Below are 24,487 nucleotides of genomic sequence, written 5' to 3' on the forward strand. Positions count from 1 at the left end.
CCAGCTTAAGAACAGGAGGATTCTTAAGAAAAAGTGTTTGATAACCATGCCAGCCAGCTTTGAGATGCTATTTGAGGGCTTTAGACTTTCAGACTCTTTCAAGATTTCACCATGATGAAGACAGTCACTGCTTGTGATGAGTACCAAGCACTTTTCCATGTGACTTGTCCTCCCTGCAGGGAGGCAGTATGGCATTTCGACAAGAGACTGTACAGGAACTTGAAAGGATTTATTCTCAACTATACTGACCTGCTGGGTCGCTCTGGAGAAGTTACTTCTCTCCAAGCCTTAGTGTACTCGTTGCTAAAGGAGGGTAATGTGGTTCAGATCATCTTTATAAAGTGCTTGGGCCATTCTAGGAAGAATTTGGGCATTATTTCAGGAGATTTTGGTGCCAAAACACAGAAAATTTGAACTCTGAGATCTACTAATGACTTGTACACTACGTGCTAGGATAAAAACCACCATATACACAATTCTCCAGCACAATCTCCTTTTCCATGTGCTAAATGATTCCTGCCTAAAACTCTTGTGCTAAAATCCTTGCCTACATCCAACAACTGTAGTGTGTTGTGAGTATCTGAAGTGACTGCCCACTTCTGAAGTTTTGTGCCACACTACTGGCAGAAGCAATTGTACATGGGACAGGGAGCTGTGGCAATGTTGGGACTTCTGTGAACTACAAATACCTGCATCTACATTTTCCATGACAGGGCACGTGCCATGCTGGCTTTGGTGGCAAGACGATGAATGCCACCATTCACCACAAAAGGCATTTACTCGCTTGTGCTCCTGGTGCTGAACTCCTGTCCCACACCAGGGGAATCCCAGTGATGCAATATCCTGATCCCTGGTTGATGGCAGTGCAAGAAGAGAACATACCCCAAAACCTGGCTTATCTCCTGCTCTGCTCCTGTTTTGATTGGCTCTATGCTCCTTAAAGCTGTTTCACTCCATCCGTGTTCCTTACCACAAGCCTAAATGAGCTCACATTGTATTTGGTTTGGTTCTTTGCCTTTCAAGCACTTCCATTGCCCTGGCTGGCTCCTGCTGCAGCCACCAGGAAGGAGCAGCACCTGTCAGCCCCCCCAGGGGTAGTGCAAATACACCTGCAAGGAACACCTGCACGGAGTGGAAGCACCCGCGTTCCCCGGCCACCGGGAAGTACTTTAGCAGCTGAACATGGAGAGAGAGGAGGGAGGCAAGACAAAGGGAACTGAGAGAAATGCTCCCAAGACAAAAATCCCACTACACACCGGAGCTACACGTCACACTCCCCTACGCCATTTGGTCAAACAAACCTTAAAACACATTCCCTGACAAGACTACCTCTAAGAACAAGCCTAGACCATTGACAAGTGTCACCTATATACTCTGTGATTATTTATATCATGTAAACAAGGTCGTGTGGAATTCTTTTTGCTAATTTTTCCCAAAGATAAGTGCAGATCCTTACTTAACACACCCAGCCTAAATCTACATCAGCATCCTCAGCTTTCAAAAAACTTCACTGACGCTCATACCTGACAGTACTCTGGCTCATCCTGGCCATACTGAAAACAGAGGGCTAAAGAAACAAAAATTCAGCAGAAAAGTTCCTGACCACAGACTAGAGTTCACATAGAACACAAAAATAAATTAAGTAGTGCACAGTAAAGCCAACAACAGCTAAATATTTTTATACATCAATTATATGCAGCATGAGGTAATATTGCTCACATTATGGAGGGAGATTCTTAGTTGGTTTTGTTTCTTTTGAAGAGATTGGATTTGTCCTGTGCGTATAGAAACTCCTGTAACGTAACACTGAAGTAACAGAGACTTCTGTAAAATATATACCACTATCAGATAGAAACACACACGCTCTTCATTACTTATGCATACCACAATTAAATAGGTAAGTGATTTGATTCTTAGGATCTAGCTGAAGATGATTATAGCAAGCCATCCAGATTTTTATGAACCGTTCGGTTCTCTTTCCCATCGTTGTTATCCTCTGATGGCGTGTATTGAACCTGATATTCTTGAAGAATTTTAAAAACATCATGGTGTCCAAAATGTAAAGCTTCATCCATAGGAGTGTTATTCCACCTACAAAAAGCAGCACAGTATTTTTAAGATCAGCACTTTAAGCACAGAGCCAAAAAGCACCACAAATCAAGTTCTTTGCATACTGCACTAATGGTTCAGCACACAGACCCCACTACTCAGCCCGGTAACTGTGGAACTTCATTAAGCTGAGCACAACCTTTGATATAATGGGTTTAGTGGTTCATTTTTCATTCCTGCTCAGTCTGCACAACCTACAGAGAACCAGTAGGATCCCATTCCCCCGCTTCAGTGGCCTGGCTCAATACATTCCACTCTTATTTGACAGGCACCTCTCCTCATGGGGACTGGGAAGTGTTACTGGAGCATCTTTCCTCCAAACCAGCAGTAAAGACACTCACCTGTCTTTGGGGAAAGGATTCACTTTGCACGCTTCCAGCAGAAACTTAACAACATCCACATGTCCTACAGGAAAAGCAGCTTTGTGAGTGCATGTACTCCTATAGATCCATTTATGTACAGACAAAAGCAGGTATGCACAGAGACAGCAAGGATGCTCTAAAGCAAGCAGGCAGACAGACAGACAGCAAATGCTGTGTGAGGAGACAGTACCTTCTGCAGCTGCCACATGCAGGGCTGTCCGTGAGTCATAGTCTCTCTGCTCCATATCCATTCCTGACAGAGCAAACCTTAAAACAAAATAAAATACAATAAAAGAGACTGCAGAGGCAAGTCTCAGGTAATTTAAAGCACATTACAAAACTAGCATGGCAGGACACTGCCCTGCCACATGAGGCAGGATGTAAGCAGCACCACGAGCACGTCGTATCTTTGCTGATAATGAAAGGGGCTTTGGCTTTGAAAACCAGCTCAGTGCCTTAACTTCCTTTCTGTTCTTTAGTTGTCATAAATAAAAATAAAACATCTTTGTAGAAAACATAACAGTCAACACACCTGATTTAAAATTGTACATGGACAAGCTAAGCCACATAAGGCAAAGTAAATTTATACCAGGTGAGAAAATCCCAGGAAGTCTCCCAAGTCTGAAAATCCTGAGCAGCATTAAGGGACTGGGAGAGTTCTTGCTTCACACTATGGTGCCCTGGGACAGCAGAGTTAAACTATACACCATATATTTCCCCACCCACTAATTATATTTACATATATTCTAGCCAAATTAATGCTTATTTAGTCTACTACCATTATTACTTTAAACGTTGCCAGATTCTCCTTCAGATTTAAAAAGCAAAGCTAGATGTCCTAACCTGTCCAATAACAATGTACATTGTCTAACCTGAATTTTTGTGGCATTTTCACAATTAACCATCAAAGCAGGTGAGAGTACAGACAGTATTTTCTGCTATTACTATAAAAAATGGTTAAAGAAATTGTTTTACTGTGATCCAAAGAAATGGAACAGAGTGGGATTCAGGATAGTATGATTTGATGGTTAAATTTGAGTGTTTTGGTTGGGTTTTGGGTGAACATATTCAATCTCTTGCTCATGCAGCTCAGTGTCCCCAACCCAGACATAGTGCATGTGCATGTTCCTAAATAAACAACAATAGCAGGAACCAAACAAGCATTCCTATTCCCAAACCCCCACTGATTTTTACCTCCGGAGTGCAGACACGTCCCCTGTGTAGGCAGCAAACAGCAGATTTATCACAGACTTCACCTACAAAGAGAGATTAAGTTCCAGTTTACTGACCTTCTTCCCTCAAAAAGAAAACCCAGTGGGGCCACTTGGTCCAGTGCTTATGAGCTGTACACCTTTGCCTGACCACATTCTGCAGTACAGCTCGCTTTGCTACCAGTGCTGCAAGGTCTGTCTTTCCAAGGCTGAAGTCGTTAAGGACAGTAAAAGAACTAAAACCAACTCATTTCTGCTCGGTTGTGGTAAAAAATATGAGCCTTGCTCTATGGGCAAACCATGTTTCTCTCTTCAGTTGCCCAATGACACCAAGTATTGAATTGCACAGACAGCATCACCCTGCACAATTTATAAAACCATTAACTCCTCAGATGGCAAACTCACTTAGGAAAAGTAAGATTATTTTTATTATTACCTGTAAAGATTCTTAATGCCAGGAGAAATCTACGTCAGCAGACATAGACTTATTTAAATGTTATCCTTTTTTCTATGTATTACAGATAATCCTTGCATACATCCAACATACACACTTTTGCTCAAATAAACCATTTTAAGCAGTTTTGTTACGTAATAAGCAAAGTTTCCAGGCAGATGAAGTTGGATCTTTTTAGATAAATATGGGCTTAAAGCACAACACAGGTAAAGTCTCTGGTAAGTAGTGCTTCTTCTCAGCTCTATTAATTATTCTAGTAATGAAATGATACTGCCAGGGTACACCAACCTTGTCCCATGCATATTTTTAATACATCCTGGCTATAACAACTCTGCAGGTTTTAACAAGCGCCAAAAATGACACGCAGATGGTTTTAAGCATCCACATCAGCTTCTCTCATAAACTGACATAGCCACTTCTAGGCTATTTCACAGTAATTTCCAGTAAACTTTCTAAATGCTGCTTTGCTTTTTGAGTCTTCAAAGCTCTGTCGCTGCCACCAGCCAAGTAACAGAGATAAAAGAGGGAGCTGACGCTGCACTGACCTTCTACAACAAGGAGGAGAAACAAACCAAATGAGAAATCCCCACCCACAAGCAAGTCTCCCACAGATTTCTGCAAGAACACCGGCGTATTTTCACCGGGCCAGAGAAGAGCCAACATCTGCGCCTCTTCCAAACCGAAGCTGTGGAATTGCTCGTTGTTTTCTACACCTCAAACACGCACTGACGCACAGGGAGAGCGAAGGAGAAGGAGGCACAAAGGCCAGGAGGGAAATACAAAGGGGACACATGGCACCCACAAACCCCTGCCGCTCCTTTCCAGTTTGCAGTATGGGAGCTGTAAGACGAAGATCTTACAGCCTGAGCTCCCTTCTCGGGGGCTCAGCCCCGCTGGGCTGTCCCTGAAGCTGGCTGGCTCCAAAGGCTGGGCCCCTGGTCAGGCTCCCTCAGCTCTGACCCCGCAGCACCTGCAGCCGTGGCGAAGCTGACATCACCCCACAGCCGCCTCGCCAGTGTTACACAGGGCTGACATCGAGCCATTCTACTCCTCCCACAAAGCTCTTTCTGTTCAGAGTTTCTGCCACAAGCCAAGGCAGCGCCCAGGAGTGCCAGGCCGCTCCGCGGGCCCAGCTCGGGAGGCAGGGCCGGCCAGCCCAGCGGAGCCCCCAGCGCCCGCGGGCGCTCCCGGGCCGGGCTCAGCCTGGCTGCTGGACCACGGGACGGAGCTGCTGGGAGCACGCCAGGGCTGGGCTCTGCCCGCGCAGGGTCACGGACACACGGACACACGGACACACGGACACACGTTCTTGCATCAGCCGGGCCAGCTCGGGGCAGCAACCACGCAGCCACACACCCTGGGCTTCCCTCAGGGAGCACCACAGCCACCCCGAAATGCCGAACCCTCGAACAGACAGCGTTTGTTACAGGCACCGGGCTGCACACGGCGTGCAGGTGCGAAAGGGGAATTGAGCTTGATAATGTCTGCATTTCATCGAGATGATCCAGGCATTCCCTGCGCAGGGAGCGAAGGGGGAATTGAGCTTGATAATGTCTGCATTTCATCGAGATGATCCAGGCATTCCCTGCGCAGGGAAAAGCCGCTCGGGCCCGCAGGCAGACCAGGCTGGCGGCACTCCCGTTTCAGGTCCTACAGGTGATGAATACTCTCCCTTGTCAGGGTCTGGGATGAGCAAAGGACACACTGTCTTACACAAAAACCATTTCAGAGGTAACTGACCATTCTGGCTGGGCTTCTTGATGTTTCTGGGAAATGCAAATATATATTAAAGTAATAAAATAAAAATAGCGCACGTTCCTTCCTTCAAAAAACAACTTTCCAAGTGCAGTCAGAACCCAGAATCCCAGATTCAGCTAAACCTTTTGCTAAAAAGTGATTTTTATTTTCTGTAAAGATATGACAAAATGTAATCTGGAGATTCCTGAGGCTTTGTAACACAATCACCTTAGATTACATCTCTCAGCAATCTGGGAGAGGTCAAAGCTGCTCCTTCCTTAAGATAAAGTAAAATCAAAGGTTGCTTTACTTTAAAACTGAACTTCTTCATAGATCAAAACAAAAACAACTTCAAGTCCAGACAAAAAGATCTCTGCTTGTTTACCTCAGAAAGAAATTTGTTCTGTGCCCAATATTAAAAGTAATGGGATACAAAAAGCAGGAGAAACACAACAAATTCAGTGGGAAAATTATTAGCAGAGTAATTATCAAAAGCTGGTCAAACGTGAACTCAAACTCAAATAAGCCAAGTGTGGCCATTGTAGCTGAAAAAATCCTTTTGGGACAACTTCTTCCTGCTTCTAGAGAGACTTCAATGATTTTATGGGAGAATAGACTGGATTTGCTACCAACAAAACACACCTTGACCCCATAACTGCACCCTACTGTAACAGCAGCATAGACCAGGCCAAAAAATTAACAAACTTCACAAGGTACGAAATAAAACTGCTCGGAAGGCAGCCATAAAAAAAACAGAAGTTTTATTGAGTTCACGTAAAAAGTGAATTCAATAAAATTTAGGAATCTGCAAACACAAAATACATTTTGAACTCAAAGTAAGAATTAATCTAAGCAGCATACCGAAGCATTATGTAAGAGGCTGTCATTTACAGTGAGGAAAACTTACTAAGTGAACAGCACTCGCTGCCATAAGCTTTGTATCTGTGCAGAATCTCACTAAGGCTGCCATAAAGTCAAGTACAAATTCTCTACCCAAAACTCACGGTACTAGTTGGAAATAACAGGTTCATAGCAAAAAAAAAAAAAAAGAAAAAAAAAGCAGAAGGCAAAAGAAACTCCAAAGGCAAAGGCAGCACCAAACATATGATTTTGGGATTTTTAACTGTAGGGGAGAAAAAAAATAGTGAACATGACAGATGAGCTCTATCCATCCAAACTAAGTAGGGCACAAGGCAACTAATTTAAGTGTTTAGAGACTCTGCCAGTGAGTTTCTCACCAAGTGGTTCATGAACATTCAGTGTTGGTGTTTCAATAACTGCACTGGTGAACACAAGCTTCCCTAATGTTTACAAAAACAAAGTTTGTTTTTCACAACCTTTTCCTACTGCACATACTTCCCTAACTATGAAAATGTAATAAAAGGGGAAGGGATGGAGTCCCTTTGTTTTACACAAGCTGGATGGATCTCACACTGCCATACAGCTGCATGGCAGGATCAAACCCAGAGCAGGAATTGTTGCACCTTTTGTCAAACAAGAGAGAAAACCTGCATGCACTGAAGCAAGGACTTGGCAGCTCTCTTCTCACCACATCAACAACACAGAGACACTGCTCACTCAGCTACAATGAGACCCTCTCTGTACAGCACTCTTTCCTGAGCACTGGCTATAATCCTTATTATCCAGGCAGTGAAACCAGCAAGGAAATGTTCCTCAGAAATACTCATGTCACTCAATGGTAGAAATCAGAAACACAGTTTCACCACCAGGTTAGCAGGTGTTAGAGGTCTTGGACTCAGCTGGACAAAGCTATGAAGGATCCAAGTCCTGCTTCACATCGGCCAAATGACCGATGTCTCCAGAGGTACCTCCCCAATTAATGTTTCTGCGAGTCTGTGGGTCAGGATGTGAGCAGCTCAAGAAAGAAAAATCAAGACTGTTGTTGCTCAAGAACTGCACTGAGGTCAAGTTAAAGGAAGGAAACAGCTAGAGTTGAGAGCAGCAGGAAGTCCCAGAGCTACAGCAGATACTTCAGATAAACACGGGGGACGAAAAGGCAAAAAATAAAAGAGCAAAAACACCATTCCAAAACCCCAAACAGACAAATTGAGTGAGCCACAAAGCCAGTTACAAAGTGAAAATCAGTTTCAAAGCAGCAGTGCTGACATGAGTGGATGCACAGGGACAGAGGAACTGCAGTGGGGAGCACATGACCCAGCACACAGCAAATGCATGGCTGTGCCCCCCTTCTCTGCAAGCACAAAGGACTTGGGCATGACATGAGAGCTTTAGGGCTGGTTTTCAATTTCTCAGTGTACCAACTGGAAAAACTAAATTAAAAAAAATGTTTAACTTCAGTATTAATATGATGAAGTTACTTATTGCAAGTGAAATTTCAACATCTAACTCATCTGAAAGGCTTGGCTGGAATGCTGGAATTGCCTTGGTGGAGTATTTGTAACAAAAGAGTCCTTCCTACCTGAGCAGCACACCCAAATCCAGACTTATTTAAATAATCTCACGATGGCTAATAGCAAATGCTCACACAAGACTGAGATAGAATCACTCCTCTCTTAACAGAGACCAGTTCAGAGGACTTTTTTTTACCTGAAGACAAGGGTATCTACCACTGCCTGGCTCTAATGCCATCCACAGAACACCCCTCCAAACACTTCAGAGACAGCACACTGACATTGTCAGTGGCACTAAGATGGGAAACTGAGGCCTAGAGATGGAAATTAACTGCTATGGTCTCATGGTGAAGGGAGAGTGGCCTGACACCTTCTGCCCACTGCCTTCATCATTAATGCAGAACAACCAAACCTCAAGTAGTAGCCAAGCCCAAGCAGCTGAGCACACCAGCACTGTGCTCTGTCCTTGCCCACATGTCCCTGTCACCACAGGGCTCTGTTCCCCTCCAGCAGGGCAGGGAGAGCCTCTGCCCTACACTGCACTTGGGTCAGAAGAGAAAAGCCAAACAGCTGTGCATGTACGGAAAGCAAATCCTTCAGAAAAAAAATAATTTAGCTCAAAGCAGGATTAATTCCATGAGAAGCTCTTAGCTAAAAAGGTCAGTGAATCTGGATTTTAATTTCCTACCGTGTCCTGCTTCCTGAGAATTCTCCGCCCTCTATAATTTCTTTGAAAACATTACAGAATTAACATGCTGAAAAAAAAGTACTACTTCCAACTTTATCTTTCTCCAGGTGGCTGAGCAATATAGTCAAGCTCTTTATTTATAATAGTGCTGCTCAAGGCAAGCCAAACAAGGATAAATAAACAACTCCCCTAAACTTTCCAATGCTCTTTCCATGATATTTAGGGATAACACCACAAGTTAGCCTTCTGAAGAGCCTTCTCAAAATATTGAGATATTTTCTCAATATTCTGAAATACTGAGAAAAAAAGGTTTGAATGGATATTGTTTCTCAGGAACTTTGCTGTGCACCAGACCAAGTGTGCTGACAGAAGACTTTCAAATACAACAAGAGGAATTAAAAAGAGAGAGTAGAGCTAGTTGAGAGACGACGTGCACCACACTCTTCTCTCACATCCCATTTTGTGCTTAAAATGGGATGCAACACTTCCTCTCAGGGAACCCTGCCCCTCTGGCCAACTGGCTTGAAGAACAAAGTTATAAACGTTCCCCTGTATGGCACAGAGGTGCAGAGATAAATTGGGATTTCAATTTCAGCGCCTAATGACACGTGACTGTCACACCAGCCCCGGGGCCTGATGCACTGGGACCTCTGAATGGGTCCCAGGTAAGCAGGGCTGTGGGTTATGTTCCCCCAGGCTCCCAGCCCTAGGAGAGCCACACAGCAACCGGAATGCAGACCGGCAGCTCTTCACCAGGGAAATCAGCCCAGCTCTGTCTGCAAGTGTCCCCAAGGAGAGGCACACTTCTCTGTGCCACTAACCCCCACGGCGCTGAGCACAGCTAATCTGCACCTGTGACAGCCTGGCCGCCTCCCTGGGGCACCTGCACCCAGGGTGACACAGCACAGCTCCACACGGAAAATCCCTCAGGTGGCATTTCCAAACAGCACGTCCCAGCAGCACGTTGCTCCCTCCGGCCAGGAGGCTCCGTGCTGTCCCACACTGCAGGCCATGTCCCCTGCCTGGCAGGGGACACACGAGCCCGGGGACCCCGCACACGCCCGGCTCTCCATCCATTGTTCCCAGCACACGGCACAGCTAATCCGGCTCAGCGCGGCATTAGCTGGGAAGAGCAGAAAATAGATTGTTAAGCTGCCCGAGGTGAGCACCTGTCCAGTGAACGGGGATTAACGCTCCATAGCGGGACTCTGCCTATTCCCATCCTCTGCCACCGGCCAGGGACTGACAGGGAAGGCAGGAGCAAAGAGTTTACATGAGTCACGAGTTATTAAAGTAATGAAAGCTCCAAAATCAACAGGAACTCACTTTCACAGTAGCACTGTTCAGCTGCTTTTCCTAAAGCCGATCCCCTGATGAGGGTCACCAGGATATGCAGCAAAAAGCAATCCCTCCTCCTGCTCTTTGGAAGAACTGTGGATTTTCAGAGGCTTATTTTATCAATGAAAAACAATCCCTGAAACCCAAGATGCCAATATAAACTCTGAAACAGCAGTGCTAACCTACAGACACCACAAAAAGTAAACCTAGAGCACAAAGCAAACCATTTAGTCATCCAGTTTTTACACACTGAACTTGTAACTCACCTACACTGGAGCACAGCTTTTAGATGGCATTTTCCTGGCATGGAGGATTTCAAAATAAAGTAAAAACAAACAGGAAAAAAAACCCCAAGCTTGCACAAAATGAATTCTGGTGTTTCAACTCTGAAACTAGAATGCAAGTAGTCCCTAAAAGGACAAAAATAAACCAGGGATGGATCTGAAAGTGGAACACAGACATTAGATATTGTCTAATGACATGTCTTCAGACATTAGACAGGATCACTGGTTTTACAAATAGGCCGGTTTTGCACTTACATTTTATTTTCAATAACCTGGAATCTACTCTCCAGTGTCTACATACAAGGCTATTGCTGGGAAAAAAATCAGGTCTAAAAGAGACAGCCATAGTCTTCCTTTAAAATACCATTGTTCAATATGAAGGTAAGTTGTACTTCATAGGAGAAGAAATCTCAGTCAAAAGCCTGTTTTTAAAATTGAGCTTCTGCTTTGTTTCTCACGAAATAAAGTGGAACTGATAACCTAAGGGTAAGTAAAGCACATATTTTACAAAATCAAAACTAAGACTCAACTACAGACAAATACCCAACCAATCTCTAAGCCCTCCAAGCCCAGCCAAGCATCATCTCAATTTCACAGCCAGGACCTGCCCTGTCTGCCCCACTCCAGTGCCAGCTCCCTGTCAGGACACAACTCCCAGACTAAGTGCCATGATTTATTCACTGAATGAATCCCAGACTAGTTTAGATGCCCACCCAGGGGAGGACTGGCTCTGAAGTGGTCTCAGAGCTTGCTAGTGAGGTGGTGTCCATGAATATTTTTAGGGACAGACAATCCTTGAAGGCACTCAAAGCAGCCTCTGGATTAAGCTTCAACATTAACCTTATTGTACAGAAATCTCAGTTCCACAAGAACAGGTAATTTCTCTAAATAACTTCCTGAAGCACACAAAAGTGAGGCTTTCAGTAAATTATCAAATAACCCCACGTAGCTCTACAGCAACCCAACACCGACTGCCTCTGACAGAACCTCCTGCCCTGACTTCAAACAAACACAAGTGTCTTAAGAAGTTACAAATTTAGAATTCCTGGGAAGAGTCTTTGTTCCCACTACATTATGAATAATAAGATGATGTGTGAATAAATTAATGCATATTACCTACATTAAAATATTGATATATTTGAAAATACAGATGAGGCTAGTTCCATAAAACTTGTGTTTCTTCTTGACAACTTCCACCACCTTTAGGCTATTTTCTGCACTACTGATCCTTGTTTCCTCATGTAATGTGACAAAAGTGCAAAAATAACTTTAGAATCTGCTCTGCCACATTTTAAAACTGACACAGGAAACGAGATTTTGTCAGGTTTTTTTCCCCAGTTCCTTTTCTAACCCTTTGACTATCCTTTCTTTTCCTCTAGATGGGGCAAGGCCCTCCCTCCTCACAGCTGGGCACAGAGGATGATACCCAGCTCCTTCAATTTTACCAGCCGTGGGTGCAGTGTTTATTTTTGGCCTCAAAGCTGCCACAAATGACTTTCAAAGCTGCTACCACGGAGTTTATTTTTGGAGTCTCCCTGGTGGAACTAACTTGAAATGCTGTTTGCACAGCAATTATCCATACAGTTTGTGCTGTTGGTATCAAGCTAACAGACTAACAAAACGCTTATTTATTCCTCACTCCAGTTTCCAGCAGCCCTGCTCAAACACAGCCCGTGCATGTACTGAAATACTGAAAGCTGCTTCTCCCATGAGTGATGTCTAGACTGCAGGCACACAAGAGGCTGTATTTTCATGTATCCAAACACAAAGCAGCTCTAAACCAACTGCGCTGGTAGAGCTGCAAAACCCTCAGGCAAGCCAGCACACCAGTTAGTTATCACTTTTATTTAAAGTTGGGCAAAATCCCAGTAGGTATTTAAATATCTTCTTGCAATTTAACTACTCACATTGTTTCAAATCCAAATCCAATCTTTTAGAATAAAGCTAGTAATTTTCTCCTTCTGACTTCTTACTAGCTGGTAGACACTGACAATAAAAATTTTTCAATGGTCCTAAAAGTGTTTGTTTAAAATCTGAAAACAGAGCAAAGAGTTTTGACTAGGTTCCGTTCATGAACATTGAAACAAGCCTGTACCAGTAGCTCAATCTTGGAACTTGTCACAGAAGCTGTATATGCAGATGAATGTAAGAAATAATTAAACCAAATATATACACCCAAGGTTTGTCTTGACACCAGGATCCTTTCTTCAACCTAAGAACAACTGTCAGTCTGCTTCACTGAAAAACAGATGGGCTAAGGCCACTACAGGACAAGTGCCGCTTTCCTGGAGGGAAGGCTGAGCAGAGGTGGTTTGTTCCCCTCTTCCATCTACTGGCATTAAATGGATTTCCTTCATTCACATTTCCCTCTGATTCAAGCCTTTTTGAGATAAGTACTGGATTATGCCAAAATTGCAAATAATTAAGAGTACTGAAACTACATGTTACAGTAAACTGCATTTCTTCATCCATCTCTGCCTGAAACCCTTTTTTTTGGTCAAAATATTTTAAATTAATGGAGGTATTCAAAAGCATCTAAAAATGGTATTTACTAAAAATGAGGACAATACCGTAAGAGTTTGTCCCTTTTTTTCTTCTCTATTACTGTACTAGTTTGCATAAAATTTAAAAAGCTTAAGGACACAGGAAGCAGTAACAGTGAGCAGAAGGTACTTTTCCTCCAATACTTGGAGAGCCAGGAAAGACAGAAATCATCTCTTCCAGCACCAACCTGTTGCTCATAAGATGGCCATTAAGTGAACAGAAATTTCTGGAAGGAGTTTGTAACACATGTAGTCCTCAAAACAACATATCTCTACCTGTGAATTCACCCTAAACACTATCAGGCAGGACGTGCAAGTTCTTCAACTGTCCAAAAATATTCTTTGACTCATACAGAATAAAGAGTCACAGATAGGACTGAGCTAAGTTCTACAATTTGTTCAGCCAGTGCATGATCAGAGATTATTACATTTAATTATCCTAATTTTTAAATGCTAAATTAGATTTAGAATCCTGTGAATGAAATTTGAAATCATGTATGCTTGCAATATAGTTTGTGATTCCATAGGTCTAGGCTGCTTCCTGCTACGTTTGGTTTTACTCAAGTGCCTGAAATACCGAACAGCCCTTGAAGACCGCAAGCGACGGAAGCAGAAACCTTGTTTCATGGTAACACACACTGGGAATTTGTAATGCCTTGTTATTTACAGTTCTGACTACTGATTAACTCTGAAGTATTAGTAAACTGATGTTGTTTAAATTACAGATAAGACTATTTAATTACGATGAATTAAGAGTTAAGTAATTAAACAAAATTTACTAGAGTAAGCGAAACATCTACTTACCTTCTGCAACTGAGATTCCTTCACAAAGACCATGCCCATCTATGCCACTCCTGAGATGTGCAAACCCCACAGGGTGAGACAAGCTGTTTTGGCCAGCCATGTTCCTGAACTGCCCCACTCCCACCTCTCTCTCCCCTGATAGAGGCATAAGAAACAACCATTCACTAATCCTGACTCCAGAACCTGATCTCCAGAGGTGGAGAGTGGGTGACACAAAGCAAAGTGTAATTGAATCCTTGCACGTAAGCCTCTCCCCCAGGAATCAGGGCATACCAACTCAATTTTACTACAAAATATTACATAGTATCATAAGAATGTCCAGGGTGTGTGGATGGCACAGTTTCTCCTATCCAGTGCTATCATCAGGAGCAGGACAGCAGGAAATGTTGTGGGAAGCAGACTGGGTTTGTATTTCCTCTTTCTAGCAGATAAAACCAATACTGATGATGAACTAGGTTCAAGGGGTACAAAGAAAAAAAAAAACCCACAGAAATTAGAGCTCAAGATTCAGAGCCATTGACTCCATCAGTATTAGATTACAGGATCCCAGAAACAGATGCTTCTTTAGTTGGAAGACACTTCCAGGAAAAAAAGCCTGATATGAAGCATCAAGAACAGGTACTAGGATGGACACAGACAATACTGCTGTCACAGATATCCCTGAAGAACAGATCTTCCAAAATTTTTCAACACAGAAGACCTTACAGTACCTAATGCTGAAGCTTCACCAGTGCTCAGATGACACTGTTGTGACTGGAGAGCTTCCCTGCCCCTTCCCATGTGTGCCTGGACAAACAGATGAGCCTGGCAGAAGAGGAGCTGATCTCAAGAGCTACTCGCTAACAATTTCTTGTTATGTCTTATCCTTTGCTTAATACCCACATTGATATGGGTATATCCATCCCATTCCTTTATTTGGGGGATGATTATGTTGATTTCAGAAGGTACAAATACTGGGAAGAAGAGAGAAAAGTGAGCACCAAAGCTGCCTTCACTAGATTACAGTGAGCATGGCCATGCTTACTCCCACCTGCTGTTTCCAATTTCTTCTGGTACCAATGAATTAACATACTTTTTGCTTTTGGAAACAACGGAATTAAGCACATCACTGAAAAGAAACCCAAAATATCAAGTGAGAATTTAATCATCCTTCACTAGACTTAAGAGCTAAAGTTGGCTGATTGCACTTTTTTTTGGTTTTTTTTAAGAAGACCTTTCATGGACATCCATAAACTGATAAATTGTGCCAGCAAGAGACGTTCTTGAACACCTAATAAAGAAGACTAGATTAGAACAGCAGTAGTGAATAATAGTGGGTCAGGCAGTTCCACAGAACTGTGAATTAACAAGAGGGAGTCATAGAAAAAACCTGGCCTGGCTCCTGTCCTGGACGACCAGAAGTGTTACTGCAGCATTGTTGGCCATGAACAGGATGACAAAGGCATCGTAGGTCAATTAATCCTTTCAACAAAAGGTTTACTGGATCAGGAGAAGGATCTAAAGCATGAAGACTTCCACCCTTTAAGATAAAGACCAAGCAGATTTTCATTTCTAGGTGGCATGCATTTACCATCAACAACTTGGATGGCAATACCTCAGTGATGCTGCCATGTCTAAAGCATCCAAGTTTTGTAAGAAAATGACCTTCTCACAGAGTTTAATTTTCTCCACTGTCAATTTTTTTCAGCATTTCTCATCAGCAATGGAACATTTTGTCAGTAAATAATGATGGCTGTAAGTTCAAAAATGGCAAAACAATTCTTGCTGTAAACTATCACAGAAATGTTATACCTACTTTGGTAGCTCCTTTTCAAAGATTAAACCCCTGCTAACGGTTCTGCAACAAAGAGCATTGGGAATATACAGAGAAAAATTAAAAAGGGGAATGAATGCTAAGCCATTGATCCTGGATGCAGGAAAAAAAAAACAAGAGCCTTTGAAGTAATGGATATAGACATCACTAACAGTGCAAGATTTGGGACGAAAGGACTGGGATCAATGGCAGTCACATGAATCCAGTGGAATGCTGATGGGTGTTTTAGTGACAGAGCTGTGTTAAGCAGACAGGACAAAAGGATGTCTGCCTTTTCAAGGACCTATTGACACCACTGATACCCACACAACAGGGTAGAGTGGGGCAACCCGCCGCTCCCCAGCCTGTAGGCACTTCACATTTGTGGATGGCAGTTGACTCTTAAATGCAGGGCTTGGAACTGGAATTATAGCCAAAAGAAAGGACTTTGCTCTAGAAGGATGTAGGGCACCTGCACTACCAACAGACTGACTCCACCCTACAGGCTGAAAGCAGAACGGGGAAATCTTACTAGGCGCTTGCACCTTACTCTTGTTGAGAAGGTTCTTTCTAAATACTAGGATCAAATTACTATAAATCTTATTTTTAGGCTATGTATTCCATACCTGGTATTGAAAGGTATGTTTTCCTCGTACTGAAAGTATTTATTAGCTTAAATAAATCTTTTACCTCCCTGCTTTTATCTTTGAACACTGCGAACAGTCATATTATTCCCCAGCAGCCTTGGTATATGGAGAAAAACATACTCAGCTGTTTCAGCCTGCTTCTGTATGTTCTCAGTCATAATTCTTAATTCTGCTCTGCAATGGCATGAGTGGGGATTTTTAAAAACATGTTTAATCAAAACAGTTTATTCTCAGATCAAGATTACATTTTAATTTTTTGATTTGCAATAATTACAGGCTGGAGAATTTTAAGAGAGAGGTCCTTTAAAAGAAGTGTGAAATGTACTTTCCATTCAGAAAGTAAAAGCTACACGTATACCCAAAAGCAGGTCTGTGAGGCCAAAAAAACCCCAATTATTGCATGAGTAATTCCTGAACAAACAATAAAGTTGCCTGCCTCAAGGAAAAAGCTGGGCTTGTGAATGACATCAACAGGAAATGAGTAACATTATCTCTTCCTATCACTCCACTTGTGTTCCCAGTTCATTGTTTTGACAAGTGCTCTGATCACAAGGGGTCCCAACAGTAACATGCCATCCCTCAGCAAATAGCACACTTCCACATTTGCATTTAGCCTGTTGGGCTTCAATAGAAAAAATAAGGGAATATGGCCTTTTCAAATCCCTAAATCATTTCATTTTCAATGACGTAATGAGAAAATACTTAAATTCCAGTAGGAAAAATACAGCAGGAAGTGAAAATATTAGTTACTGCTGACCAAAAGCTACTTTTACCTATGCCACTTCTAGGACTCCCTAGAAGTCAACAGATTACAGCATGATGGTAGGATCATCACATTTAATGAAAACACAGAAGTCATCATCACAAGCTACAGAGAGGGAAAATTCCAGCTGTAGGTTAGGAAAAGATTCTTTAATCAAGGCATTAAAGCACTGGGATAACTTACCCAGCCAGATAACAAAACCTCATTGTTGGAGGTTTTCAACACTTGACTGGCAAAGCCCTTGAGCAACACAATCCAAGTGACACTAGATGGTTCCTTGAGCAGGGCTGGACTGTAATATCTCCAGAGATCCCTTCTAGCCTCTGTGACCTTGTGGTTTCCTTCTCAGGTTGCTTACAGTCACTAGTGCTCCCTGCACCTCATACAGATAGGTTACAAGAACTGCACCCAGCTAAGTAAATCTGACCTGATTTAAGGAAAGGTACAATATGAAGATAAACTTCCAATTCAGAGTGTGCACGAGTTGTGTAAAACCACATGAAGGCACAGCTATGTGCCAGCTGAGTCAGAATCAGAGCAGAGCAGCAGCTAAAACAGGAGGCAGCACCTTACAGCAGATATGCTGCCCCACATGCCTGCTTAGCACAAAATACATCCAAGTACGGTTGGCTGGAACATTTTTGAGGATAGCAAGACATTCTAGAATTACTTCCTTTTCCCCTTGTCCTTCCTTCAACCCCATTTCCTCACCAGCCCTAGTGCTGAGGTGTCAAAGTGTCTGTTATTGTCCAAACATCCACCTGCCTTGTCCATGCCAGCTTTATTGACTCAATTAAGTCCTGCTCAAATTACACTGGTAAAAAAACAAAAATAACAAACAAAATACCCAACAAACTTGCCCCCACCACAGATCTGCCACTCAACTCCATTCTAGGCTTTATGCAGCTAAGCTGCAGCCTCAGATGTGACCATCAGGAACTTCCTGCTATGCATAGTAGAAATGCACGTGGCATTTTCAGGAGTAGCTGAGCCATGTGCACAGTAATGCCACTGAAGTCTTGCAAAACATTTAAATGTTCAATGTCTACGTGATACCAAGAAGTCTGCATAAAGCAATTTTAGTACTGGCATCTAATCTTAACTCCTACTTGCATGAAAAACAAAGGAAAAGAGGGCATTTTTAATTTTGCACACAATTTTCTCTAGAAGGAGCAAACAGCAAATCAGAAACCATGCTTGATTCAAGGTAGGTAGTTTAATAATTTAGACTATTTAAATTATTCAACATACTAGGACATGAATTCCTGAAAGAAAGTGGGGCTGTGCATGACTCAGCCATGTCTTTACATATATTAGTTAGTCATGCACTTTCCAGACTAGACAAATGTGGAATCGACAAGGTGCCAGCATGATAAAAAAAAATAGCATTAGTTAAGATATCTACCCAGTTTAAAGCCTCTTGCCAACCCTCCCACCACCACAGACATTTGCGAACTCAAATCCTTAAGGAGACTGCACTGAAGGCCAATTATTAGGTGTATTTAAGTCCCTCTAATAAGAATTCTGCTGAAACAAGTTTATTCTTGTTTCACTGCAATAACTGATTCTGAACCTTCAAAAAAACTACGGAAGTATTATTTAAAATTAAAAAAGAAAAAGCAGTGCAAGCCCACAAACAATGTTTAGGATACTAAAACATCATACATAGATTATGTTCATAATTAATTCCTTTGTTCACAAATTACTGTGCATCAATGACATGTATGTATCAAGACCATGAGCTATATGAGTAATAAAAAAACCAACATAAACCATTCCCTCCCCCGCCCCCCCCTCCTCTGAATCCATTGCCTTTTTATTCATCTACCCACCCACTGGTCTTCTGACACAAACATATGCTGCAAACCAAAATATAAGAGCCAAAATAATTCTACAGTAAATCATCTGTGGCTCTTGCTTTGTACCTACTACTCTTTTTCCTTCCATCATCTTTATGACTTTTAGAGAATAAATTCTTTTTATATGTGGGGGTTTTTTTAATATAATGAACATACAGCTAATTTTACAAGCATAGAACAAATAACTTCAGCTTATAAACCAGTCTACAGAAAAGCTAAATTAACAATTCTGACCATCCTCAGTACAGGCAGGCCCCAGTGCCACTACCAAAACAACGTGGGGCTTGGACCACCTCCCTTGCTACATGATTTATTACAAGCTGTATTCTTCCCTTCACAATGCTCAGGATCAGCAGTTACTATGCTGGCTCTGGCCCCATTAACCATACACTTTCCATGTGACTGAATCAGTATCTTCAAAACCAGACAAATATATAGTGATGGTAAAATTCTACTGCATCAGGACTTCTTTATTAAAAAAGTCACGGCGACAAAGTTTTGCTACTTTGATTTTTGCCTTCAACTTTCTAAGACAACACTTCAAAGAGAAAAATAATTATTGTGAAAAATGTTTACAAAATCTCAGGAAAGTTTATAATGACTGGTTTAACTAAATCTGATTATTCCACCTACTCTTCCAGAATCTTTTTTCAAACAGAGCAGTCACTACCTCAACTTCAGTCTAAAAAAATGTGTTTGAACAAATCTGTTCTCCATTGAGAGAAAAAAAATACAATAAAAAATCAGCTTAAAATAAATTTATTAAACAATACAAAAATAAGCATGCTGGAAATCAAGATACATAAATAACATACAATGCAAATGAAAAATGGAAAACGAGACAGGTAACTTAACAACTGAGCCAAAAGGTACAACACAGATGCTAAAATAAATCTTTAAAAAGCATTTACATTTCTAATGAAATGTTAATGATGCTGACAAAGAAAAACAAACAAACAGCTAAAATGCTTGAATATCAAGAATTGCTGTAGCACAGGTGAACACTAAAACCGTTGCAGACTTCACACATGGAATGACTAAACCTCTGTGGCCCTGGCCTCTCCCAGCTGCCCGTGGTGGGTGACCTTGGCCCCCAGGTGCCCTGCCAGGAACAGGAGCCATTTGCACACGTGGCAGCCAGGGCAAGAAACTACAAGTGTGGGCAAGTTACAGTTGGTTCAGAGGAGTCTCCTCCTGGACCCTTCCTAGCTAGAAGCTGCCTTCAATTCTGAGGCAGGCTTCAAAAGCATATATTACAGAACTGTAATATATATATAAGATTGTTTAAGCTGTACCCTAAATATTCTTATTATGCATATTGAAGACCTAGTAGTTTTCTTATTTTTGTATTTCCCATGCAGGACTTGACTCTATCACAAGTTCTGCATGTGGAAAAATCGTTCATCTTCAACCACAACTTCAGAAGTGGCTTCAAACGGTACTAAAAATCCAGGTGGGTAGAATCAGATCCAGCAAATCCTGCATCATGCCTTTTCCATTTTTAATTAAATCAGCAAGTCATCCAGCAACATGTCACCACTGTAAATACTTTCCATTAGCAGCACAGACACATTATGTTCCCTCTTGCAACTGAGGGTATTTCAGGTAAAGTAGTTCTGCAGGATCTCAATACTTGTTATGTCTCTGTAGCTACAAGTTTACTGCAAAATCCTCAAACAGGCAAGACGCTTTACAATTCAAGACTTTGCCTTTATTTTGAGGATATGCACTAACAAACCTAACCTTATCATCAGAGATAAGATTATAAAATAGTTATTATTCAGCAATTCATGACTGACACTTATTACTGACATCTGCACCACAGATTTACCTCTTCATCCCAGTAGGGCATCAAATTCACTGAAAATTGGTGTTCTGTATCATTTTGCTTAAATATTTCCATCCTAGGCTTCAAAGACAGGAAGCCCATCCTTTTACAATACTCTGCTAAATGAAGATTATTCAGGGTTTAGTCAGAGCTTTTTCAAATGTTAATGCACAATTAACAATACCCAAACAGATTAATCAAGAGTAGCTTGCTTTCTCAGAGAACATCAGCTCTGTTTTATGCATATTCCTAAACTCATGAACATCCAGATGGGTCATAAAAGGGGCAGGAAAAAACTAACTCTGCAATTAGGCAAAACTCACATATCAACATATTGGAGTTTTAGATAAAAGAAGGGAGAGGGACTGGAAGGGAGCGGGGAGAAGAGGTGAAGGTGTTACTACAGAATTGTTTGTCGCTGTCTCTTAAAATCCTCTACCAGCTAATACCATTTATCATTGCTTGGACAAATTTCTCCAGTTTTAAAAACCAGGACTCTGTGTGATGTATACGAGGGATGGGACATATCAGATTATTTGCAAATTTAGAGAGGAGAAAACTTCATAGAGAATGCTTTTTTCTAAGATTTTTAGCATTATTAATAATCTAATTCCTGCAAGTGTTAAGAATTTAGCAAGTCTTTGACCTCTGTTCAGAACTGCCAGTTGAGCCTATCTGGAGCTTAAATATATCATTTGGACCTACACCCTACTCAAATACTCTAATTATCAAATTATGCAGCTTAAGAGATGCAGCTGCCTGTAGAAAAATGCACATCCTCTTTCTCAGTAAGCTGACAGAGCTGCAAACTCAAAATCATTTCAAAAAATAGCAATTAATGATAACTTCTTAAGAATTTGCTCCTGTGTAAGTAAAACCTCATATATGAACATATGCACACATTAATGGCTGAGAAATAGTTCTGAACAGTTCTAGTAAGATCTACCTGTCTTCTTCCCTGTGAACATATTTCCTGCTCACTGCTCAGTTGGTTACCACTCTAAACCCCAGATTGCTTACATTCCTTTCCAGGGTGGAGCACAGCACTATTAGTAAGGCAGACTTCTGAGTCATAACTACCAGCTGGCAGCACTAGCAGCAAGAGACACTCCAAATAGTTGGGGCAGAAATCTCTCTGCCGCATTATTTAACTTGCAAACAAGACAGGTTTTTTTCCTCCTCCTCCCCACTTCTCCCACTCCTGCCCAGGCATTTTTGCTCTCTTTATTACAATATTAGCATTAGTAATTATTAATGGTTTGATTAAAAGAAAAAATAATCTTCAATAGCATGGCAAATGCAAAAGGTCTACTTCTGTTCAAATTTGAAAGCTCACATTTAAATAACCCTAACATGGTAATAATGACTCAGAACCTATCTCCACTTAATATACAATTATTTAGAAATTCTGGAATTTGCTGTATTTTGCCAAATACTATTTTATATTTTAATTAATATTCTCTTTACATGCTGACCCTGCTCAGTGGACACAAGCTCTTGCTCAGCCTCCAAGTTCATATACTCAAAGTTCTCAGATATAAACAAAAATAAACAGATACATACCACTTTTGTGGTGTATCTTTGAAAACACTAAGATTTACCTTTGCTGGTTTTTTTTTAAACTAAATGTGTTCTAAGTAACTACAAAAGTCAGTTTACAGCTTTGGGTTTGTTTGCACATGCTTTTTCCCCACACACCCTTGAACTTTAACAATCTTTTTGGTATAGCATACAGAATTTACACAAAATGTATATATAAATGAAACACCAGGTAAACAATAATCAAATCAAAGTTAACTCTAGAGATGCTTGAGGGTTTTTAAAATGAAGAATTTAATGAAACTAGAACCCATTTGTTTAGTTCTGCTCTCCCCGACCTTCCATTCTATACACTACGGTTCTGGAGATGTCCTCGTTTGATTCAGGTGACACTTTTTTCCATACTGTTTCTTTTAAAGCAAGTTCTTGCTGGAGATTCTCATAGTCCATTGGTCCAAAGGAATGCTAGTTGTTCAAGCAACATACATTATTTATTAGTGTACTTGAAAGAAAAAAAAATTCCATACTTGCAGTCATTGCTAACAGACTCAAGTTTTTCAGCTCTTCACATAAACTGTTAGTTTCTCTTTTCCACTTATAAAAAATTAAATTCAAAACTGGGTATTTTTTAGATGTATACATGCAAATAGAAGTATTTTAAAAATCATTCTACTGTATTGAAATTTTCATGCCTTAGTCAAAACATTAATGGTATTGAAAAGAAAGAGGTTTTCTTTATCTCAATTCCCTCACACTTGTATCTTTTGTAAATGTAGCTGGAGTAGATTCAGTTCATTCCCAGACACTGCTTACACAGCTCTCTAAGTAGCAGGCTCTTGTCTGCAGCACTATTCATGCCTCAATTCACTGCCTGTGCAGCTCTCAGCAGGTCATGTGGTGTCAGAGATATCCTTGTGAAAATACAGCTAAACACAGGTCTCGTGCACTGCAGCACACAAGAGAAAGGCTAAGCCCACCAGCTGGTCAAGTCTGTATTAAAGGTAACCAGTACAGTAAAACTCTTGGCAACTTCCATCAGATACCATCTACCTAAACTACAATCCTCTAAATGAGAGGAACTGCATGACATGGAGTTACAAATCTAGTAACAAAGTCTCCTTACACAAAACCCTGTGATAGTGTGGTCCACCCAAGTAAGTGTCCACTAATAATGTACACTAACTAGATGATCTGAAAGCTTTGATGCAATACATGTCATTGAGCAGTTTGGCATTTAGAGAAGAACTTCCCATATTTCTTCTGAAGTCTACGAGCAATCCTCACTGAACACAGACAGTAACTTACCCGCTGATCACCACCTTCTCTGCGAGGATCAAGCTTTTTTGCAAAGTGTCTCAAATTATCGTAGTTATGGAAATTGCACAAAGAAACCAGATCCTGCAAGCATTTAGAGAACATGCATTATTATCTGCATAGGACAGCCAAATGCATCTCAGTTAATAATACTATTACCACTTACATTTTGCATCATATCCTAGTAACTTAAACCAGTAAGAAGTTTATTTAGTAAATCAATACCCATGTCCACAAGGCACTTTTAACATAGGAGATGTATAGGATAAAATTCTAATAATACCTTTAAATTCCTTCTTACAGAAGGACCAAACAAGGAGCAAATTTGCAAAATATCTGTTTTAATAAAATCCTACTCCAGCTGCATCTAACACTTCAGGAACAGAAAAAAATAGCCTGGGCTAGGTCCAGAACATCAAACTTTGATCAAAAGGATGAAACAAGGATATGAGTGACATAATGGATGCTCAATCAGTCTGAATTACAACATGAAAGACTATAATTACAAAACTTGGCAATGCTGTTCTGTTTTTAAAAGTGACCATTATATTCATGTCACTTGTATGCCACAATCACGTATGAGTTTTTAGGTCTCATTGCAATGCAGTAAATCCTTCATCTACCCCTCTATTCTAGGATTTAGAGTTAAGTTATCAGGACTATTTAATATGAAGCTTTAAAGCACTTAAACTAGAATTAGTAACTTCTTAATATGAAGCTGTGTAAATGTTGGATAAATAGAAGCATGAAATTTTTTAACTGCTGCTCAATCTCCCATTTATAACTAAGCAATCATCATTACAAGGTAAGTTTCAGGGAGAAAAAGGAAGAAATTTTTTACAT

General features: G+C 41.2%; 1 protein-coding gene across 3 annotated transcripts in view; it reads right to left on the reverse strand.

Annotated features, from left to right (window-relative positions):
- Nucleotides 1-1,426: 1,426 nt before the first annotated feature.
- GLS (glutaminase) overlaps nt 1,427-24,487 on the reverse strand; it is a 60,346-nt gene continuing 37,285 nt past the window's right edge. For 2 of the 3 annotated variants that reach the window (XM_068196357.1, XM_068196359.1), the window contains exons 14-18: nt 23,636-23,728; nt 3,666-3,727; nt 2,662-2,738; nt 2,451-2,514; nt 1,427-2,091 (exon numbers count right to left, since the gene is read on the reverse strand). In XM_068196357.1, the coding sequence (XP_068052458.1) occupies nt 1,935-2,091; nt 2,451-2,514; nt 2,662-2,738; nt 3,666-3,727; nt 23,636-23,728 (453 nt within the window). In that variant the 3' untranslated portion in view covers nt 1,427-1,934. Of the gene's footprint in view, nt 2,092-2,450; nt 2,515-2,661; nt 2,739-3,665; nt 3,728-19,706; nt 22,796-23,635; nt 23,729-24,487 lie in introns of those variants that run through there. The other variant, XM_068196358.1, reaches the window with a different exon arrangement.

The sequence above is a fragment of the Anomalospiza imberbis genome, chromosome 7 (assembly GCF_031753505.1).
Source record: "Anomalospiza imberbis isolate Cuckoo-Finch-1a 21T00152 chromosome 7, ASM3175350v1, whole genome shotgun sequence".
Lineage (NCBI taxonomy): Eukaryota > Metazoa > Chordata > Aves > Passeriformes > Viduidae > Anomalospiza > Anomalospiza imberbis.